Source organism: Miniopterus natalensis, chromosome 19 (genome assembly GCF_054644295.1).
Source record: "Miniopterus natalensis isolate mMinNat1 chromosome 19, mMinNat1.hap1, whole genome shotgun sequence".
NCBI classification, from domain to species: domain Eukaryota; kingdom Metazoa; phylum Chordata; class Mammalia; order Chiroptera; family Miniopteridae; genus Miniopterus; species Miniopterus natalensis.
Window position 1 is genome coordinate 22,794,363 of NC_142099.1, and position 22,241 is coordinate 22,816,603.

At 33.8% G+C, this 22,241-nt stretch overlaps 1 protein-coding gene and 1 non-coding gene across 5 annotated transcripts in view; both read right to left on the reverse strand.

The window, feature by feature from the left end:
- EDEM3 (ER degradation enhancing alpha-mannosidase like protein 3) overlaps positions 1-22,241 on the reverse strand; it is a 51,475-nt gene that overhangs the window by 25,332 nt on the left and 3,902 nt on the right. For all 4 annotated transcript variants that reach the window (XM_016224650.2, XM_016224648.2, XM_016224651.2 and 1 more), the window contains exons 2-10: positions 21,550-21,595; positions 11,655-11,755; positions 11,009-11,048; positions 9,371-9,483; positions 8,245-8,398; positions 6,026-6,160; positions 3,575-3,680; positions 1,702-1,799; positions 33-158 (exon numbers count right to left, since the gene is read on the reverse strand). In XM_016224650.2, coding sequence (XP_016080136.1) covers positions 33-158; positions 1,702-1,799; positions 3,575-3,680; positions 6,026-6,160; positions 8,245-8,398; positions 9,371-9,483; positions 11,009-11,048; positions 11,655-11,755; positions 21,550-21,595 — 919 coding nt within the window. The remainder of the gene's footprint in view (positions 1-32; positions 159-1,701; positions 1,800-3,574; positions 3,681-6,025; positions 6,161-8,244; positions 8,399-9,370; positions 9,484-11,008; positions 11,049-11,654; positions 11,756-21,549; positions 21,596-22,241) is intronic.
- On the reverse strand, positions 19,855-19,988 carry LOC148090917 (U11 spliceosomal RNA). The gene has a single exon (XR_015716144.1). It is a non-coding gene; the product is annotated as a U11 spliceosomal RNA (small nuclear RNA).

Consider the following 22,241-nt stretch of genomic DNA (forward strand, 5'->3'; position numbering starts at 1 on the left):
TAATATTAGGAAAACAGAGTTTTTGTGTTTACCTGCAGACCTGGAAAAAAGGCAAGCAAAGCATCCATCCACGTCCGAGCGTTCAGCATTGGCTTGTGGATGTGCACATCGAGTAGAAGAGGGGGCTGGCTGATGTACCGCATTATGGCATCATAGTGCTAAAAGATCACGACATGCGTTCAGGAAAGGAGATGAAGAGAGATGAGCTACTCTAAACACAGCATTTCATCAAATAGCACTGTAAAGAAATTAAACCTGAATTCATATATAAATTAACTTATGACGTCATTATGTAAAGATTTAAATTATTTTAGATGGAAACCTTTCTAAAATATATTGTACACACTCCCGTGTTCTTTAACTCTAATGCAGAATATAAAAGACTACAGTTAATATGAGACCTTGTGGGGGAGTAGATCGGAACATGGCTATCCTGTGGGATTAGCCCATGGTTAGTATACCCTTGTGGCCCAAGGATGCTCTTACATCCTCTTGAAATAGTTATAGGCTTCTACGTTGACAGAATTAGTTTCGTTTTCTCCTGTGCTAGGAAGTTTAGGCCCTTCTCGGCTAACATAATATTCTGGTGCTCACCACTATCCAAACCAATGCATCTAATCACTGCTGCTACTATTATGGTCTGTCTGCCTCTTAGGCTCCTAAAAACCCTTTCCCCCTTCTTCTATCTTCTAGTTATTTCTCAGCTGTAACAACAATTTGAGCTTTTACAGTCAATGAATGATAATAAGCCAAAAAAAAAAACCTGTCCTCATTCACCTCAAGAAACTCTTGTTATAACCCACTGATGACGTATTAGGACTCTTCCTAGATTTCCCCTAACTCATCTACTATTTAATCACTTCATAGGCGCAGACCCACTTAATCTGCCCCAAAACTCTACAAACAGTTCTAGTGCTCTCATTTTATGCACAAGGAACAGAGGCGAACAGCGTCAAGTTATTTGCCCAAAGTCACAAACCGGTGATACAACCAGGACTTAAACCCCAGCAGGAAAACTGCCAGACTTCTAAACACTACATCATACTAGTCTCACAGTAATGTGGGTGAACTGGCGGGTGGGCAAAGAAACGATGAATTATTTTAAAAATACAGTGATATAGTTGATGAGCTTGCTTCATTAATTTCAGTTTCCTTCAATTACAGACAAAAGTGATCCAATCAGGTTCAATAATATTCCCCCTCTCCCCTAAAAATATGCCTCTGGCTCTGATCCAGACTTGAGACTTAAATACCTGCTTTTGAAATGAATATTCACTAGTTTCTCCAAGTTTCCAAAGCCCTGCATACTTGGTGTGATCAAGAACTATGCCAAACTTCCAAGATTTTAAAAAACACACAAAAGGAATCCAAAGGAAAAAGCTAACTAATTTATTCCAATAAATTCTTTTCTTTGTATAAAATATTAGGTAAAACTCAAATCTACATATTTTATTACTTATTGGTGGACCTTGAAACCTTCTGATAAGAGATTAAAATAAAACTACTTTGTAAACTAATTTTTGAGTGTATAGCTTTTACCCTGTCCCCGCCCAACATCAGGGAATACTGACAAAAAACCTACTATTACACATTTAGAAATAATTTTTTTTCAGAATGTAACTCAGATAATTGAGTTTCTATCAAAATCTGGCACTCGAATTAAGTTGGCTCTAAAGTTAATACAAAATTGGATCAACTTACTGTATTAAATCTTTCCAGAAAACTGTCATCTCCAAGCAAGACATAGGCTTTCAATAGATATTCATAATAGGAATCAATGCCTGCTCCAACTCCACTATCTATGGAAAATACATATAAATGTGATTCTATATTAAACTAGTAAAAAAATTCCTTATACAGCTACTACAGTACACTCAGAATGAAAAATTGGTCTAAACATGAAACTGTTTAAAGTAAAAATTACACATTTACAGAAACATTAACACTGGTACATGAATAACTGTTCCTTTGAAAATAGTCCACAGAATACCAAAATGAGATAAAATCCTACATGTAGAATTATAACAATATTTTTAGAAATTTCTCCTTGGCTTTGATACTCTTAATCTTCCAGGCAGAAAGAGTTAGATCATATATACAGGGGCATAAAAATCAGAATAAAATCAGATCTTTAACAGGATGAAAGAAGACAACAGAGTTGTATTTTCAAAGACTTGAAAGAATTTAAACAGAAAATTATATCCAGCCCAACTGTCACTCAAACATGAAAGCATAATGAAGTTATTGTTAGGCATATAAGGCCTCAGAAGCTATTAAAAGCTACTGAAAAGGGTTTGGAATAAATACTTAAATAAGAAGAGAGACAAAGCTAAGAGATGTTGCAAGTAATATACAAAGTACAAGTGACCAAATATCTTAATAAAGTTTGTTATCTTTAAAGAAAGAGTAAGACCAAAAGAAAAAAGAGAAAACAATTCATAATAAACAAGAATGCAGTATCTATATGATATCAACATAAAGGGGGATGACGGCTAGAGTGGGGCTTGGGGCAGGGAGACAAAGGGATAGGAGAATATGCTAAAGTTGATGTCTTACTAGGAGGCAAGTATAGGTTCAATTCAAAAAAACAAAAGAATTAAAGAGAAACAGAAAAGGTGGGACACACTGAAATAATAAAAATGGTATAAGTCAGTCCAAATACATTACAGAGGTAGGGAGAGTTGAGGACCATATGCAGAAGTAACAGGTTGTCAAATAAATTGCTTCTGTAATAGATGGTCCATTTGTGGGTGCTCGTTACATATTAAAAATGACTAAGTAAAATGGGCCATGCTGATTTAAAGTTAATTGTGTTTAATTAATGTGCACCTGCATTCCAAGGCAAGGTAAAAAAAATAAACTGCAGAATTCTGAAGCCAGGATTCAGATTAGTTTCAGAAAACATTTAGATAAAACATAGAAAAACTTTATACAATACTGAATAGAGGCAATAATTTAACACATTCAAATTAATAATTATCTTTTTAATTATAGGCAGTTATTTTTTATTTTATATATAACAACATAAGCCCTTTGGGAAATAGAAAAATATGTAAACAAGGTAATTTCATTAAGAATATTCTAGTATATTTCCATTCGTCTATGCTTATTTTATCAAGGTGTCGTATACAGAATCATAATCTTTATACAATCCTATGTCCTGTTTGTTATATGCTTTGTCTCGTGATCTGAATTCACTTTATTAAGAATTAGTAATAACATTGTTTTTGGGTTGTTTTTTGTAATAACATTGTTAAATACAGATTTCACTTAACTATACCTTAATGTGAGATGGCTGAGGTCCTCAAAGAAATTAGTTCTGTTTCAACTACCCTCTATCGATAAATGCTATACCCATTAAGGTATGAAATAGAACACTAAGTCATCTGGAAAAAGTGCTATTATTGGACACAACGAAGGAGAAAATCAGGCTAAATTAGTTATAAATCCAGAAATCTTGTGAGAAACAGTGCTTTATACTGTCCCAAAGATTACTTTAACAAATGAAAATCCCTTATTTCCCAACCATTCTAAGGACATGAAGACTGGATTTGAAAAAGCCCAACTTACATACCTTTTCGCACCCAATCTCCTGTATGGATATTTATAGTCACGCCCACTAAATTACTACTTCGCTGTCTTTTTTCCCAGAGAAAATCAAGAGCTTTTCTTGCATATTCCTGTAATAAAAAAAGGAAAAGCATACTTGAATAACTTCATGTCTCTGGCAAACAGGAAACAAAGAAACAAAAATCAAAGGCCCATAGCATATTTTAAGGATTAACTAAAATTCCTAAGCTAACCATTAACAATATGTTACATTTCTTTACAAGCCAAATCTTGGCTCTTATTCAGCCAACCAAATGTAGTTAAAAAGAATGATTCTAAAAATGCTACTTAGTGGCGGTGACCTCACTTTGAAACCATCCAGGTTCATCTACTCTAGTAGTACAAGTTCACATTCACATACATGACTTATTAAATTATACTAATTTCTGGCATAATTAAGTGCACTTGATATAATAACTTCTGTAATTTAAATGCAAAGTGCAAATCTCCTTAGACACTCTTATTTAGGAAATTAGAAGAGACTTTAAAAGTTTGTATACCATCTTTGAAACACAAACAGGCATTTCAGACTCCACTTTTTAAATAGCATGTAACTTTGTTAGAGAAGAGTTGGTAAATCAACCAGCATTCATCTGACAACAAAATTTTTAACCTTATGGTAACAGTTCCTTTTGTTTTTTTCATTTATTTTTACCCACTGGACACTAAATTAAAATGATTTCTGATCAAATTCTTGGCTTTGGAGAAAAAGGTGTTATAAAACAAAAGCAAAGGATAGGTACAGGATATTTTCTAAAGTTAAAATGAATTTCAGGGCATAAATCTATTTAGCATTGCAGAAGTTCTGTAAAAGGAGGAAATCATCAAACCAATTTGTTACTTTGCAGATTTTCATTCCTGATTCAAACTATTTATGCTGATTTTTTTAAAACAACACAGATTACAACTTTAATTATATGCTATAATTTCAGAGCTGGAAAGTTTCATAAAGACTGTATTTCACTACTCCTATCTTATAGCTAAGAAAACAGGCCCAGTGAAGTCAAAGATTTAACCAAAGTTAACAGGCACAGTGAAATCAAAGGTTTAACCAAAGTTAGTATTATAGGACAACTAATATGAGAATTCACATCTCTTTATAGATTAGACTAAAAGTCAGCAAATTTTTTCTGACGAGGGCCAGATAGTAAATATTTTAGGCACTGTCTCAATTATTCAACTGTGACACTGTAGCACAAATGCAGCCATAGACAAAAATAAATAAGCATGGCTGTGTTCCAATAAAACTTTATTCACAAAACCAGGCACTGCCTGAATCTGGCTCAAAGACTGTAATTTACGAACCCTGTATTAGGCTGATGCTCTATCAACTGCATCAGGTTGCTTCTCTTATAATAAATTACTGAACATTCAAGAAGTTTTAAAAAATTATGATTTTCAACAGATTTCCTCAAATACAAACTAGCCCAGTGGAAAGAGTAGGGACTTTCAATTCAGAAAGGCAAGGATTCTAATTCCCCTCCCATGCATTCACCCACTAGCTGTGCACCTTCTCTGTGAGCCTCACTTTCCTCACCTGTAAATGTATCAGTATCTCAGAATTTGTAGTTCAACTTAGACAGTATGCAAAGTGACTCCACTTTTTAATAAAGGGAAAATACTAGTTAACAAGTCCAGAAAAAAAATGAAACAAACATGATAAATCTGCCCTTGAGGCACTTTGAACACACAAAGACCATTTGACTTGTTTTATTTACACTCAAACCCAATGCCTCTAATGTTGGTATATACTCCCTACTTTTGCTTGCTCTGTGTGCACAATTTGATGAAGTTTTAAAAGTCTCCTGTCGCATGTATTTAAAAAGAGGGTGTTTTGGGTAAACACTGCATTCCAATGACAAGCTTAAATAATTAGATAAAATAAAAAGTGTAAGACACAGCTAGTCCACAACAAACTACTTGGGGGATATTAAGTCTTTTGATAATGAATAACATTTCCCTTAGAGTAAACAAACTTAGAGAAGACTCTCAATCAAGACGTAAGTGCAAAAATTTCACTGATTTAGATTAGGGAAGTTCTCAGAAATGCCACAGATGATCTAAGAGTCTAACAAATAAAACAAAGAGGCACTGTATTTCATATAAGACATTTGTGGTATCAAATTCATATAAGTAATATGGATTTTAAAAATCTAAAAATAAACCTTAAAATTTATAGTTGGTGAAAAAATGCAAAATTTTATTTAATGTATTTACCTTACAATGACTTCTACATTTCTGACAAAGACTGTGATGGAATGTAGACAAAAGTTCATTAAAATAAAGGTAATCCTCTGATTGATAATGCTAATAGTTGACCAATGAAGAATAGAATTAGTTATGCCCAATACCCAGGAGATCAAATAAAATTAGTTATGCCCAATACCCAGGAGATCAAAGACTATGAAAAGCAAACCTCAAATATTGTTGCTCCTGTGAATCGACTTAAAGCGGCAAACTCAAGGATCAAGGTACCTGCACACGCTGTACAGGTATCGGTCTCCGTTCCTGTCCGAGCTTCTGGTTTTCTGATACCAAACTTTAAATTAATCTAAATAAAATCAGAAGATGATTATTAGCAATTATCAAGAGATAACAACTCCTGGGTAAGACAATATTTTTCAATCAAGACTTCTTAACAAAACATGAAAATAATTCACAAAGTAACTAAATACTGAAATTCCATCTGATGATCTTTGTGACTTTCTAATTAACATCTAAGGAAGCATATTCTACGACATAATATTCATGGAGTAAATAAGTTTTCATTTAGTTCCTTCCTCAATGATACTGAAATTCAGTATCATTATAAGACTTACACAGAGAAAATAACTTCTATAATAATTCTGTTTGCAGGACAGTTTGAACTAATTAGTATAAGAGTAGGGAACTAGACCAACCCTAGGAGAAATTAGGTTTTAATGGAGAATTTGTGAAAAACCAGTACCATATTAGTATTTCTTCACAGAGAAAACAATGATTAAGTTATGATATGTATTTAAAGGAAAATTAAAATTTTGTTTTCAGGTTTTAAGTTTTAAAATGTAAAGTACATTGCCTTGCTAACAGGCCAACAAATAACACAAAAATTTTTTTTCAAAGGGTTAGTTTGTTTATAATTCAAAGATAGCCATACTGGGTGTTTTTTTTTATGATACTACAGTATAATTGATTAACCAGAATCAAATTGACTAGAAACTGATTAAAATGGAATGTTTTTCTGTAGTCCAAATAAATAACCACAAAGCAAGCATATGTCAAGGGTTTAGCAGAAAAACCCTTGACAACAAAAAATCAAATATAAAACATCCTGAGTATGTTCACAAGTCAGTCATTATTCAAACTCTTATAAAAGAAGCTCAAATAAATTTATTTTTCTATTTAACTGCAGAATAAATTGGCAGACATGCCTATTACCTTAGCAATGTCAATCAATAGACTAGGAATATCTGAGCAAAGAGAGATGCAGGCTTAAAGGCATGGCAATGAAAAAACACCAAAAAACCCCCACAAAAAGTAAACCCCTAGCTGGTTTGGGGGGCACTAACAAATTGTTTGAAATGGAATACTCATTTCACTGGGGTTTGGGATATGAGACAACATCAGAAAGGAAGTTTACTGGCAGACTATAAGGAATTCTGAAAGTTAAAAGGCATTTACAACAACAGGGAGAATCAGTAAAATTTCTGAGAGTAGTTTGATAAAAATGTTTTAGTAAGATTAATTTTTTAAGTCTCTAAAACATAAACCAGAGAGAAGACAGTACAACAGGCATTTACAATAGCTTTGGAATAAAACGATATTGGTTGCAACTAGTGTAGTAGCAATAAGAAAAAAATGAGTGAAGCTTGGTAATGGCTGAGGTGTCTGACTTGGATAAGAGGGAGAGTAATGGTGTTAATAAAGAAAGAAATCAGAAGAGTTTTTTCTATCTTCAAAGACTCCTTTCCCTCTCCTTTAACTATAACCCTTTTTCTTGGGGGAGGGGGACATAAAACTCCTTCAAATGACTGCTGCCAACTCTCTCTAACCAACAGAGAAGAAACCTCAAAATGAATGGTCTCATACTTCCACTGACTGAACACTTCTTTCCCCTTTATTCTACCACACTACATCTTTAAGGCTCTCTCTGCACCTAGTTTTAATGTGTTCTAGACCATCTCCTTTTGAAGCTTTCTGTTTAAGATTTTCTGGTGCCATACACTACTTGATGGTTCTCCTCCCTACGTCTCTGCACACTCTCTTTCTCACCGCTCCACTTCCTCCCTCCTCCCCTCCCTCCTGTGTTCTCTCTCTAGCCTCTGGACAGTTAACACCTACTCTCACTGCTTCAACTGTATCTTCTGCACAACCCATTCTGTGCCCAAATTTTAGTCTGGCATAGGTTTCTTCCTTCTGCAGCATAATCTAATCTGTTATGCAGTGACACATAAAAGGCTTAGCCTCATCTAAATTCTTACACCACTCAAATCCAAATTAACTGAATTGTCTACATAAATTTGTTATTTAGCTATGAAGCACTTTTCTCCAGCCTCAAACAGGTGAGAAACAATGGCTCCAATCAAAAAAATTCACTGTTGTTTTAAATAGCAAAGGAAATATATAAAGACTACTATATTTTTCAGAATTACTTACTCTTGGATAAGGAAGGCCACTGGTAGTATTGAAAGCTGGTAAAAGTTTGTAACCCAATTGCTTTGCCATTTGCAGAAGTTCATCATTGTACCACTGCATGTACTCTCCCTTTTCTTTCAGCATGATTGCCAATGAGTGTCCACCCAAAAGACCCCTGTAATCACAGAGGCGAAACATTATCCACATCTTACAGATACTTGAAAGTCACCACCTAAAAAGATGTGGGTGTCTTGTTATCAACAACTTTGCACACGTAAGGAAAGACGAGAGAAGAACCTGATTTTTTACCTAACGCTGGCTCCTCATTTATGGCAAACTTGTATAATCACGTAGCCAGTATAAAAAAAATTCAGATATTCTACCTGTTGTAAAGTGTTCGGCATTCTTAAAAATCTTAAATTTTCTTAAAGTAAAACACATCAAAGCAGCACTTATTTTAACAAATTTGACAAATTTAATTTTAACAAAATTTAAATTTAACTAATTATATTACCATGAAATCTTTAACTCTCTTAGTATACATTAAAGAAAATTAAAAACAACTCCCCATTCTGTATTAAATGTAATACATTAATAAACTCTGAGAAGCTACATAACTGTTTCTTAATTTTTTTTAATTTTAAAAAATTATTTCTTAAATTTAATTGAAGAATGGACTCACTTTGACAAAAGTAACCATTAAATATAAAACTGAATAACGCTGAACTCTGAATTTATAAATACTGTACTTCTATATTTTTAAATGTTCGAGAATATTTCAAATTGTGCAGTTGAAAGGTAAGCCTACAATGTGGTTTCGTTTGGCTTGAAGAGGTGCTGGCCAACGCTAGCAAACTATACTGCTAGGAAAACCTGTGATGCGGTGAATATGCAAGCATTCCACCGACAGTCCTTTTTAAACAAAACACAGGGAGTACCTTTCATTTGGGTCTGCAACGATTTCCAAAGCCTGCTGCTTCCTGAGCCTGATTTAATGCAAGGTCCTCTCATAGCCTCTCTTTCATAATATCCCAACTTTTATCTTTTAAACATAAGAAATGTCTCGCTTTATAGCCTCAAGAAATAAACAGTATGCCCTAAGCTTTTCTGTTATTAAAATTACAGCTTTAGTGTCTTACATACTTACCCAAGAACTCTGATGTTTGTTTCAAAAACTGATACAACTACATCATTATCTAAATTAACATCTGTTAAAACTTTTCTCACTGCATCTTCAAATTCTTTAGTTTTATTTAATACCTAGAATAAAAGCATGAAAATCAAGTTATTTTCCACAAAATCAAAGAGAAATATCCTCAGAATGAGCTATAACAGCAAGTTAATATCTTTAGACTCTAAAAAGTGGCACAGACCAAATATTTCCCTTAAGCATATAATACAAATGTGAAGTCTAAAATGGAAAAAAAAACACACCCCAAGTGTCTAATTATATTATAAGAAATCTTTATAAACTTCTTTTTTAGACACTGAAATATCATTAGGACTTTAAACAATCATCATCATAACTGTTAAGTAGTTTTTTAATATACATAATCCATGACCTGAGGGATGTGGTTTCCAAGTCTAAACAAAAAACCATCCTATGCACTAAACATCATTTTAAAAGTTGATTCCTCACAGAGGGAAGTACATCCTTCAGGGGATAATCAGCTGACCCTAAACCATACACCACCTGCCACCTTCGCCCCCAACTAAGGAGGCAATACAGTATGTGGTCAAGAACAAGCCCTGATTTGAATTTTGGTTCCTTCACATACTGCCTATCTAATCCCAGTTACTTCTATCTCTGAGTCTGTTCCTACATATACAAAAAGTGGGAGAACACCTATTCTCATAAGGTTGTTTTCTTAAATGAGGTAAAGTACTTCTAGTAGAGTGTCTGACTTAATAAGTGCTTAATACTATTACTATTATTATCATTATTACCACAAGGGTCTAGAATCCTGACTAAACTAAAAATTCTGTGGATTCTTGCAATGAGCTCCATGAAAGGGTCCCTGTCACTACACAGGTTGCTTTGCCTTTTCAGTCTAAATTAAGGTTACACAATTAGATGTTATTTAGATCCTAGATGTATTAAAATAAGTTTTCTGGCCCTGGCCAGGTAGCTCAATTGGTTAGAGCACCGTCCCCCTACGCCAAGGTTGCAGGTTCGATTCCTGGTTAAGGCATACACAAGAATCAACCAATGAATGCATAAATAAGTGGAACAACAAGTCAGTGTCTCTCTCTCTCTCTCTTTCTCTCCCCCTTCCTTTTTTGCTCTAAAATAAATAAAAATTTTAAAAGTAGTTTTCCCTTACTTGACTGTTTAACCTTTTCATTTGATAATATTTTGTAATGATTTCCCCCTTGACTTGATACTTCCACTAAAAGTTCTAACTGAGACATAAAATACCCTGTAAGAGTACCTGATTAAAATTCGGGTAAAAGTAAAAATCAGGGTAAGTACTGAATAAAATATAATATGAAACCTGATTTTAAATTGACTGCTTTCCCTTCACAATCTCAAAAATCTATGTAAATTCTGCAGCAACAACCTTCCTGATGAAGGTGCCATCGTATAAGCTGACATACCTATAAATGATCTGAATGTATCCATGATTCAACATAATTTCATTTGACATTCATGTGACATTAGTACCTCAATAGGGTGATTTATTTATAAGCAAAGATCAGTACATATGAAATTCTGAAGGCTTCTATTTCAAACTTACTGTGTGCATATTATAACATAAGTAAATTCAAGAAGAATCGAACCTACCACAAGAGTGTCCAAAGAATCAATCAGTGTCAGGGAAAATCTAAGAAACAAGTATACAAGATACAAAATATTAGAATTCTGATTATTTTATCCATGAATGTATAAGCAGATGGATCTATATCCTATCGACTAGCAGTTTCTACTAACTAGTAGCTCATGCATTTATAGTACAATGTAACCTATAAAGCGCTGGAAGAACTTGAAAAGCCTTAACATTACATTTATTTTCAGCTCCACATCCTCCAAAATGAATAGAAATATTCATTAGCTTTTTTAAAGCAAATAAAAATATTGAAGCATCAACACCTTATAACGTATCAATGACTCTATACACGTTACAAGTGACATCTATCTCAAACAACTCAACTTTTCACTCATCTAAGAGGTAAACTGATTAATTTTTTGCAAAAGATAACAGAGGGAATAAAGGAACTTAATGTATACTTAAAGCAGTCATTGAAATTCATGCAATCCCCAGAAATATAATTTTTTACAAAACATAACAGAGGGAATAAAGGAACTTAATGTAATACTTAAAGCAGTCATTGAAATTTAAGCAATCCCCAGAAATACAACTGTAAACTGCCCCTAAGAAGACTCGGACTTGGGAACTTTGAGATGCATGCCATCCAATGTTAATACTCACTTTCCCAAGGCATCGTCAACATCACCCCGACTTGGCTCCTGGCCTCTAACACGACCTCTGCAGGTTAAAGGCATGAGTTCATCAGCTGGGTAAGCATGTTCCTACAAGGAAAATCTTAGTGAGTCAATAGGAAAATAAGAGAAAGCACACATCATTTAGAAATCATAACCTTTTCACAGCTTTTTTCTTTTTAAATAAAATAAAGGTTACTTCAAAAATGCTAGTATCCCTACAGTCTATGGAATCTTTTAAAAAGAATTTTCATTATAAATGTAATACATGCTTGAAAAACATATAAGAATACATTTCTTTAAAAATCTGATAATCTGCTTCTCCTCCACCCCACCTCATTCCCCAGAGGTAACTATCGTTAAGATGGGAGTTTATCCTTCCAGGTTTATATTAAAATACATGAACATATATCATTTTAAAATTTATTTACAAATAGATGCTTACATGATATGAACACACTACACTAAAATTTGTTTACTTAAATCGTGATGGGGTTTTTCCACACTAAAATTTTATAGACGTCTTTTATTCCTTTTATTAGCTGCAAAGTCATACTTTAACACAGGCTAATGTTATGGAGTACTTGTGTTCTAAGTGCTGTTCTGTACACTTTAGTTTATTTAATTATCACACAACCCTCTGAAATAGATTCGAATATCTCCATTCTATAAATGAGAAAACTGAGGCCCAGAGGAGTTAAGTAAGCCTATGTTATGCAATCGGCAAATGATACATCCAGAATTCAAACCTGACACCTGACTCCAGAGCCTCCACACTTCACAGTACCCTCTCCTCACAGTAATCCAAAGTACAGATGTGCTAAAATGATTTATTCTTCTATTGACAGACATATAGGTTGAACTCAATTACTCACTACATCAACAATGCTTCAATAAACATCTATATGCATATATCTTTTGTGCATATGCTTGTATTGCTATGGACTAAATCCCTAGAAGCAGACCTAATGGGTCAAAGGTGTGGATATTTAATTTTTGATAGCTACTATGAAACTGAAGATATCAATTTACACTCTTTCTTGTTCCTCCTATACTTGTGTATTCCCAGAGGATTCTTAATTTTTGAAGTTCAGCAAAAATATTCCCCATTCCATGTCCAACTCTATCCTACTGCCTCTCATTAAACTCAGTGAAATACTTCTAAACTCACAGCACATTAGCAGCAGAAAAATAAAACAGAGGCCAGGAACACTAAATACATGGTCAACAGAAAGGGAAAGACCCCCACCCCCTACCCCAAATAATTAAAGTAGGCTAAAGAATACAAAACTCATTGAAGACTACAACCCTTTAGGTATTTTTAAAAGATCAGTGCTCTATAATGATTCATTTCCCAAGAGAAAGAGTCCAGACAACAAATGTTTTGATGTAATTAGACTCCACGTTCAGCTACTAAATTCTGAATTCAATATTTTGCAATTTTAATATTATATATTTTTCATATAAATTCCTGATTATTTTAACGTGTGTCTTTTACATGTCAAGTTCCTAACTACTTCTTCAGTGTTAATTCCAATGGAATTGTAATTTCCCAGAATGCACACTATTTTTATTGCTTTATAGTTTTGTATTTATTAACAACACATATAAAAACACTTAGAAGTAACTCCAGAAAAGTAGTATTTTTAAAACTTGCTGATATATTTCAAAAGATATCATTCAAATGTTAATTTGATTTTAAAAAGTTCCTTTCATATCAAGAGTTACTTAAGCCACTAATTAGAAAAACTTCATACTACTATTTTTAGGGTTTTGTAACACACACACACACACACAAGGACAAACACTGATGTCTGAAATTAAATATGAAACTAAAACCCTAAGCTTAGCCAGATAAGAAAAATATTAATAGCAATGCAAACCAGAATAATCAAATAAGGGAGTTTTGAACCAGGTGTAAAAATACTTCATGTCCTCCTGCTTCAAGATTAAGGATAAAAACAAAACTAAAGCCTTTTCTTTGGGTTAACCACAAAGGGAACTACAGTTGGTTTGCATAAATCCAGAATAATGCATACGTGGCAAATAAACATCCGTATTATGCTTCAAACATCCTGGCTACCTGAGGTACATTAATACTTTCACTCCACAACGTACTGCCAGAACTAGGGATACGTAATTCAGAGCTATGACTCAGAGCCATGACAAACATTTAATTATCACTCAGAAACAAAACTCAGGTGTTAAAAGAGTTCAATATGAATTAAACAGAATGTGTGTCTAACTAAAAGCAAGAGAGAAAACAAAATAAAACAAAACATATTAGACTCTCCACATTAGAGTCTAAATTTACTAGAGCTTTGAAGTGATAAAACTCTGAAAACACTCAAGTCAAAGCAGCATCAAAAACTGACTTTTCATAAAACCAATCCCAAGAACTACGCAAAAGGAAGAGACTTTATTCTACCAAAAACAATGATACAACAAAAGCATTATTTATAAAAGTGAGTTATTGAAAATATCAAATCTATTTAATTTCTAATAAAGTTATGTACATTTTTAAAAGTTTTATTCAGGATCCTTAAAGATCTCCCTCCTTGAGGAAGATATTCCTTCCTAAAATAAAAACTAAATATTTAATAAACCATCTATCACATACTGATAGCATACGCTAATTAATGACTGAACTTGCATAATTTATCAGTATTCTTTTCATTCCAGGTCAAATTTCCCTATTCCTTTTTGTTCACTATTTATATTCGCTCAGCAAACCATTTCTCGGGTGTTTAGGACTTATTTGGATTTGATCAATGATAAATTGACCTCATGAAATGTATGAAATAAATGATAATAAATAATAATGTTATAATGAAATAAAGTCCTGCTATTAACAGATTTTTAGGAAGAGTATATCAATAGATGTAGAAAAAACACTTGACAAAATTCAATACATTGTAATGAGGCAAAATCTCAGCAAACTAGAAATAGAAAGGAACTCAATCTAAGGCATCTATGAAAACCAACAGCTAACACCCTACTTAACAGTGAAAGGCAACTGTTTTTTCCTAAGATCAGGAGCAAGGCAGGGATCTCACAACGTCTTTTCAACATAATACTAAAAGTCCTAGCCACTGCAATAAGAAAATAAAAGGCATATAGATTGAAAATGAAGAAGGAAAAGTCTCTTTGTTTGTAGATGACAATGACTGACCATGTGGAAAATCCTAAGGAATCTACCCCAAAAAGGTACTAGAAATGAGTTTAGCAAGTTTGCAGGACATTAGGTTGATAGACAAAAAGGTTTGGGTATTTCTATATAATATCAATGGACGATTGGAAATTAAAATTTGAAAAACTACAACTTATAACATCAAAAATATAAAATATTTATAAATGAATGTAACAAAAGATGTGCAAAACTTATGTAATGAAAGCTACAAAACATTGCTGACATTAAATAAGATCTAAATAAATGGACAGAGACACCATGTTGGATTGGAAGACTAAAAATTGATAAATTAATCTCCCGAAATTGATCTACTACTGAGTCAACATAATCTCAGTCAACGGATCAGTAGGCTTTTTTTTTTGTGAAACTTGACAATATGATTCTAAAATTTACATGGAAATGCAAAGAATCTATAATATTCAAAACAAATTTGAAAAAGAACAATGCTGAAAGACTTAGTATCACACTTAAGACATTGTGAAGCTGGTGTACAAATAAATCAATCTTTACCTCACACCATATACAAACATTAACTTAAAATGGATGCTAGCCTGGCTGGGTGTGGCCCAGCTGTTGAGCATCGACCTAGGATCCAGGAGATCACAGTTCAATTCCCAGTCAGGTCACATACCTGGGTTGTGGGCTCAATCCCCAGTAGGGGGCATGCAGGAGGCAGCCAATCAATGACAACTCTCTCATCACTGATGTTTCTCTCTCTCCCTTTCCTTTCCTCTCTCTGAAATCAATAAAGATATTTTTTTTTAAAAATATAAAGTAAAATAAATAAAATGGATGATAGATCTAAATAAACAAGCTAAAGTTACAAACACCTAGAAGAAAACAAGAAAATCTTTGTGTCCCTGGGCTAGGCAAATATTATTTAGGTAGGATATAAAAGACATGAGTCATAGAAGAAAAAAGGGTAAATTGGACTTGGTCACAATTTAAAACATTTGCACTTCCTTCAAAAGACACTGTTAAGAAAATTAAAAGGCAAAGCACAGACTGGGAGAAAATACCTGTAAAACACACAGGGTGGGCAAAAGTAGGTTAATAATAATAATAATAATAAATAATACAATACTTAATAAATAGATAATAATACAAGAATGAACTCTCGCATACAACTGTAAACCTACTTTTGCCCACTCCTGTATATGTGATAAAGGGCAATTATCCAGAATCTATAACTGTTAGGACTCAATAATAATGGGACAAATGACCTGATTTTAAAATGGGCAAGAGATGTGAACAGATGCTTCAAGCAAAAAATATATGAAGCACATGGAAAGATTTTCAACATCATTAGTCATCAGGAAAAATCAAATTAAAATCACAATAAAATGGCTAAAATGAAAAGACTGAAAATACCAAGTGTTGGAGGGGATATGGAATAACTGAAACTCATACACTGCTGGTAGGAAATGCAAACTGTTAACAGCCACCTTAGAAAAGTTTGGCAATTTCATATAAAGTTAAACTTACCCTTCCCATATGACCCAGCAAGCCCATTCCTAGGTGGGAAATATATGAAAATGTATGTGGACACAAAAATTTGCACTCATAGGTTCATAGCAGTCATTTTTAAATAATAGCCAAAGACCAGAAACAAGCCAAATATTTATCAACTGCTGAATGTATAAACAAATTGTATTCTACCAAATCAACTAAATACTACTGAGCAATAAATAGAAGTGATGATAAACCCAACAACATGGATAAATCTCAAGAACACCATGCTAAACAAAAAAACCTGAATCAAGACTACATACAGTATGATGGCAATTATATGAAATCTTAAAAAAAGGGAGAACTATAGTGACAAAAAGCAGATCACAGTGGTTCCCAGAGGTCAGGTGGGGAAAAGGAACTGACTGCGAAGGAGGATGAGAAAGCTTTTGGGGCTGAAGGGAAAGGTTCTTTATCATAATTGTGAGGTTAAACACCTATATAGAATTGTCAAAACTCAAAACCAAGCATTAAAATTGGAAAAATTTTACCTGTACATTATTTACCTAATTAAACAGAAAGATCTGGGTCTAAAGAGTTAAAATCCTACATAGAGTATCAGAGTGAGATAATAAAATTTTCTGAGAGGATGCTACAGAATTTCTTAATGGCATTTGGGCAGTTTCATGATGTTCTAGAAGTAGAGGCCGAGGAACGATGGTTGACAAAAAGTAGTCCCACAATCATCTACACAAAAAGGCATGAATCTTTATCTTGCCTCCTCCACATCGTTAGCACCACTTCTAGCCTACCTTATTTACAGAATTACTCCTTTTGATAAGCAAACTATCAAAAAGAAACATTAGGTACAGATTCTCAAGTGGGGAATATGAAAAACTTCTGAAGATAGATGGTGATGGCTAAATAATGCAAATATACTTAATGCCACAAAACTGTACACTTAAAAATGGTTAAAATGGTACATTCTGTTATGTATATTTTACTACAATAAAAAATGTTTTTGTAAAAATTAGGGGAAAAAAGTAATTCTAAGAAAACTCACAAAAACTAGAAATCCATAAAGAAGTTACATTTTAAAACAGTTCTTTTGGCTTGAATGATAAAAAAGACTGATCTTTTCTTTGAACTATGCTCTCACAAACTGAAGCACAGAAGTGATTATTAGGTATGATCCTACTAAAGTGTGCTCACCAACCAACACTTTTAGAATGTATTTGCCATGTTTAGAGTGCCACCAAAGTAGTTTTTGCTTATAACAGTTTAACTGAGTTGTCTCCAGCAGACAGTAAGTCAGGAAAAACACTGGAAGACAAGGATCAGATCAGAGCTCAGGTCCAAAACAGTTTTGCATTTGGTGGCCTAAATACATGTCATTTTGTCATCTAAATTAATCTGCAAACTGACCTCGGCACAAATATTAAAAACATGCTAATAGAAGCCCTAAAGTGGTTGTAGTCTGGGGTTAAATAAGGGCACACATGAAGTGCCAAAACAATCAAATTTCATGTTATTTAGGGAAAAGAGAAAGCCATCTGTACAATTCACTGTGGATAAACTGCAGTTTGACTAGGGCTAGAGATTTGTCAAACATAGCTGTTATAATGTTAATATTTATGCCTATAATTGATAAAATCAGAAAATTCCTGGATGTAACACCAAGGGACAGCAGAGATGTACTACTAAAGCTGGCAGAGAGCAAGGTTACTGAAAACAGTGTTAACAGAAAAGGAAAGGAAAAAATACCCTCAAAAGGTACATGCCTAGACCAGGAGGAAGTTCAATGTACAACCTGAGGAATGAGTTGTGAGTTAAAGCCTAGCAGAATTTTCGGAGGGCAATTTCAATCTCAGGCAGAGAATGAATGATGACAGCGGTAGTGATACTAGCAGCGGCAGTAAACTCATACAGTGCTTCCTGTTTGCTGGACACTCGTTCTAAGCACTTGTATTAACTTGTTTAACCCTCACCACACAGCGTGAGGCAAGCAAACCATTTCAGGGAGATGAGGAAACAGCCTCAGCATTATAACCCAGCTGGTAGGTGGCGGTCACTTCTGAGTGTCCTGCTCCCTTTCTAGAGTTCTAGCTCTTAATCATATTCTATTGCCTGTCTTTGGAAAATACCACTGTTTTCCTGGGAACCAAAGAGGCAAAAAGGAACTGCTCTAATTGCAGACTGGATTGGAGAGTGATATTAAAAAGAACTAGTAAAAAATGCAAAGCTTTCAACATTTATTAAAAGCCCACCATGTGCCAGGCATTTTTACATTTTAGCACAGTAGGCAACTGACTACTACAAAGTAAATTAAATATAAAGACTTATATATCTCAAAATACACCATAAATTTGTATTTTTAATGAAGTTTATCAAATGATTTCTTTGAATTTAAAAGGCAAAGATATATCACAATAACCAAAAGTAAAAAATTAAGCACTATTTAATTGCACCTTCACAAGAATTCAATTCAGTTTCAAAAAAAACCCCAACAACAAAAACAATAAGCATTTACATACCAGGCATCATGCTAGACACAGGACATATAAAAGATGAATTTATTAAAAATTAAAGAAAATGGTCTGTTTTCAAAAATCTTATACTCTATAATCTTACACCCTTTGCAATCATCTCCATTTTGCATAGGAAGATACTGCTTCAGAGGGGTTAAATGATCTGAGGGTCCAAGCTATAGAAAAGCTGAGATGAAATTTGAACTCTAACCCACCTAACTCCAAAACTCATACACTTTTACTCTACAGCAAGCTGATAGTGCTTCTGAGTGTAAGAACTAGAAAAAAATTTCAACTGTCTTCAAATAACAAATACAGAGCACCTGCTCTCTTTAATATTTTAGAACTGTTTCATGTTAGTTGAGAACCTGAAAAGGGGAAGTGTAAATTCTACACTAAATCTTGGGTTGCAAAACTCACATAAATTGAGCAGGTACATTGCAAGAATCACTCATGTTGTAAAGAGTTGAACATTTTAAAATAAATATTGCACAGACTGCAGATGGGTGTGCCTCTACCAGAAAAATGGAGGGGAATGTTAATTCCAGTAGTTCCCAGTCTTTGGAGCTGAAATTCCTCTCCTTGTAGGTGGGTAGTTGTAATAGAAAGTAACAATAGGGTCCAATAAATAGGAACTGGAATAGGAAGTCCTCTGAGGGCCACCCTCCATACCTGCTCTGTCACAAACCTATTTATTAAGTGCATTCTATAATAGGAAAAGTATACTGATAAAACTTTCTGCTATTTACCTAATAAGTGACAAGATATTAAAGATACCGTGCTTTACAAAGAGAGGATACCCTTCATAGTAATACGTATTGAACGGATGCAGCTATATGCCATTTTATTTAACTTTGGATCCAAAAGTATGCATTTATGAGATGGCTAAGGTATAAGGGTTTAGCATGGATCCACTTGGCCACCTCAAAACCATTAGCCTAGATTTGTTAAATTATGCTTCGCCCAAGCTGAGTTAACCAGGGATAAATGGCAACCCCCCACACACACACATACACACATACACAGGCTCCAGCACCAACGATCACCAGCTGCCCAGATACCAAAAAATTATGCTTCCAAACTCTCTTTATGTTGATTCCGCACATAGAGCAATCAAGTTGCCCTACATGTGCAACTCATAACAGAAACCCTTTTTTTGGATAATTTTGAAAGAAATACTAAGGAAATGGATGAGATCTTAAGAAATGAATTTAAATCTGTGTTTTCAACATGGTTAAAAATACCCAAAACTTCATCACCACCATATTCTACAAACATTTATTAATAACCCAATATGTACTTTTTAAAAAATGTACAATATGAAAGGGAACAAGGATCATCAAATATAGAACATGTTTAAAAAATAAAAAATGAAAAACTATATGCACCTAGATGTTAATATATGAAGGTACTGGAGTAATATATAATGAAAAATGGATTCCTAGAATCACATGAAAAATATTTAAAAGCAGACTGAACTAGTTAGTTCTCTGTCAATCTTTTCCCAACTACATTTTTACAGGCCTTAATCATAAAAGAAAATCTGCTGACATTTTAAAGTGTAAAAACAAGGTCATAAGTAGTAATTCTCAGAATAACTTGACTGAACTCTACAAAATTACACATAAAATTTTCTTTTGAACTCTAAAATTTAAAAAAAAATTGGTTTGCAGTTTAAGATCATTTTATTGAAGGACAAACAGTAGGGAGAGATGGGGGCAGCTATAGCACCCCCACAGCCCCACTGTGGGAAACAGGCCCTCCTCCCCACCTACCACCTCCCAAAAGGCTCCCCCAGGAGCCTAAAAGGAAATTAGATTATTAATAATGGTAAAATAATCTAAAAGGAAATTAGATTATTAATTGTGGTAAAAAAAAAACCAAAAAAACCTACACACAAAAAAACACATGTAACATAAAATGCACCATTTTTAAGTGTAAGTTTAACAGGTTTAAGTATGTTAACTGTTGGGCAAAAGATCTCCAGAACTTTTTCATCCTGAAAAACTGAAACTGCTATTTCATCTCAAGTGAGCACTAAGACATTTTAAGAGTATGGATCACCATATCAGAAAGCAAAATATATTCACATCAAATCCTACCATGAGGACATAATTTGGACAGAGACTTCAAGATAAGTATTACTGAAAATAGTTTTTGCCCAGCCCATGTGGCTCAGGTTGGTTGAGCCCTGTCCCATGCACCAAAAGGTTGCCGGTTTGATTCCAAGTCAGGGCAGATGCCCATGCTGTGGGCTCGATCCCCAGTAGGGGGCATGCAGGAGGCAGCCAAGCAATGTTGCTCTCTCATATCTCTCTCCCCCTTACTCTCTCTCTCTAAAAAGCAATAAAAACATACTTAAAAAAGAAAGAGTGTTGTTGTTGTTGTTTTACTTAAGAAAATAATTTTCAAGGCTAGAGATAACATTTTATTCATGTTTACATCCACAATATCTGACTACAGAAAGCACTCAATAAACCTTGTTGATAGCATAAATACAGTTTCATAATCTAATTCAACTTATTCTTACCTATTCAATAAACTGATTTTCATAAGAACCACTACCAGAAATACTGTTAGCTTATGTTTGTACTAATTTTAAAAAACTTGTTTGTTTAAAAAATGTGTTATTAATTCAGGTTTCAAAATTCTCATGACTGTGCTCACATAATAATCAGTTCACATGAATGTTATATAAAGATAAACTTTCTACTTACCATGTAGTTACCATAAGCATGATCAAACATTTCCAGTACTTGATTCCTAATTTTAAAAGAGCAGAAATAGAAAAAAGTTAAGTGTATTCTATTTATTGTCTTCCAAAAAGAAAACACTCCTTCATAAACATACACCATAAAAAATAAGCCACCAGTGTTTACTTAGAAAAGGGCGAACACAGAGTCAGGAAACACACCCGTCAGTCCACAAGCTTCCATGGACCACGCAGAGCTGGCCGGACTTTCAGGGTTCTTCCCACCGACTCATGTAAAATTTACCTTAAAATTTTTCCAAAGAAAACCGATGAATGATGCATGCCATGCAGAGAGAAGGAAATCTGATGCCGAAAAACATGACCTCTTAACAAAATTATTTAACATTTGTCTTGAAAGGAAGAATATTGCTGGAGAGCCCCCAAAAGAAATAATTATTGCTTACATATAGTCTACAAAAGAGAGGCATGGGTATATGCTGTATATACTGATATGAAATAGCAATACTCTATCAAGCCTCTGCCTCTCCCCTTAACGGAATACAATCACTAATACATAGTTTAATACATATTTATGAATATGTTTGTCACGTTTTTCAGAAGATACCTTTGATGATTTTAGGGTGTACTCTCAGCTCCTTTTAAAAAAAACTGTCATATGTCAAATAAACAATATTCATCTCTAAAATGAGAAAACTA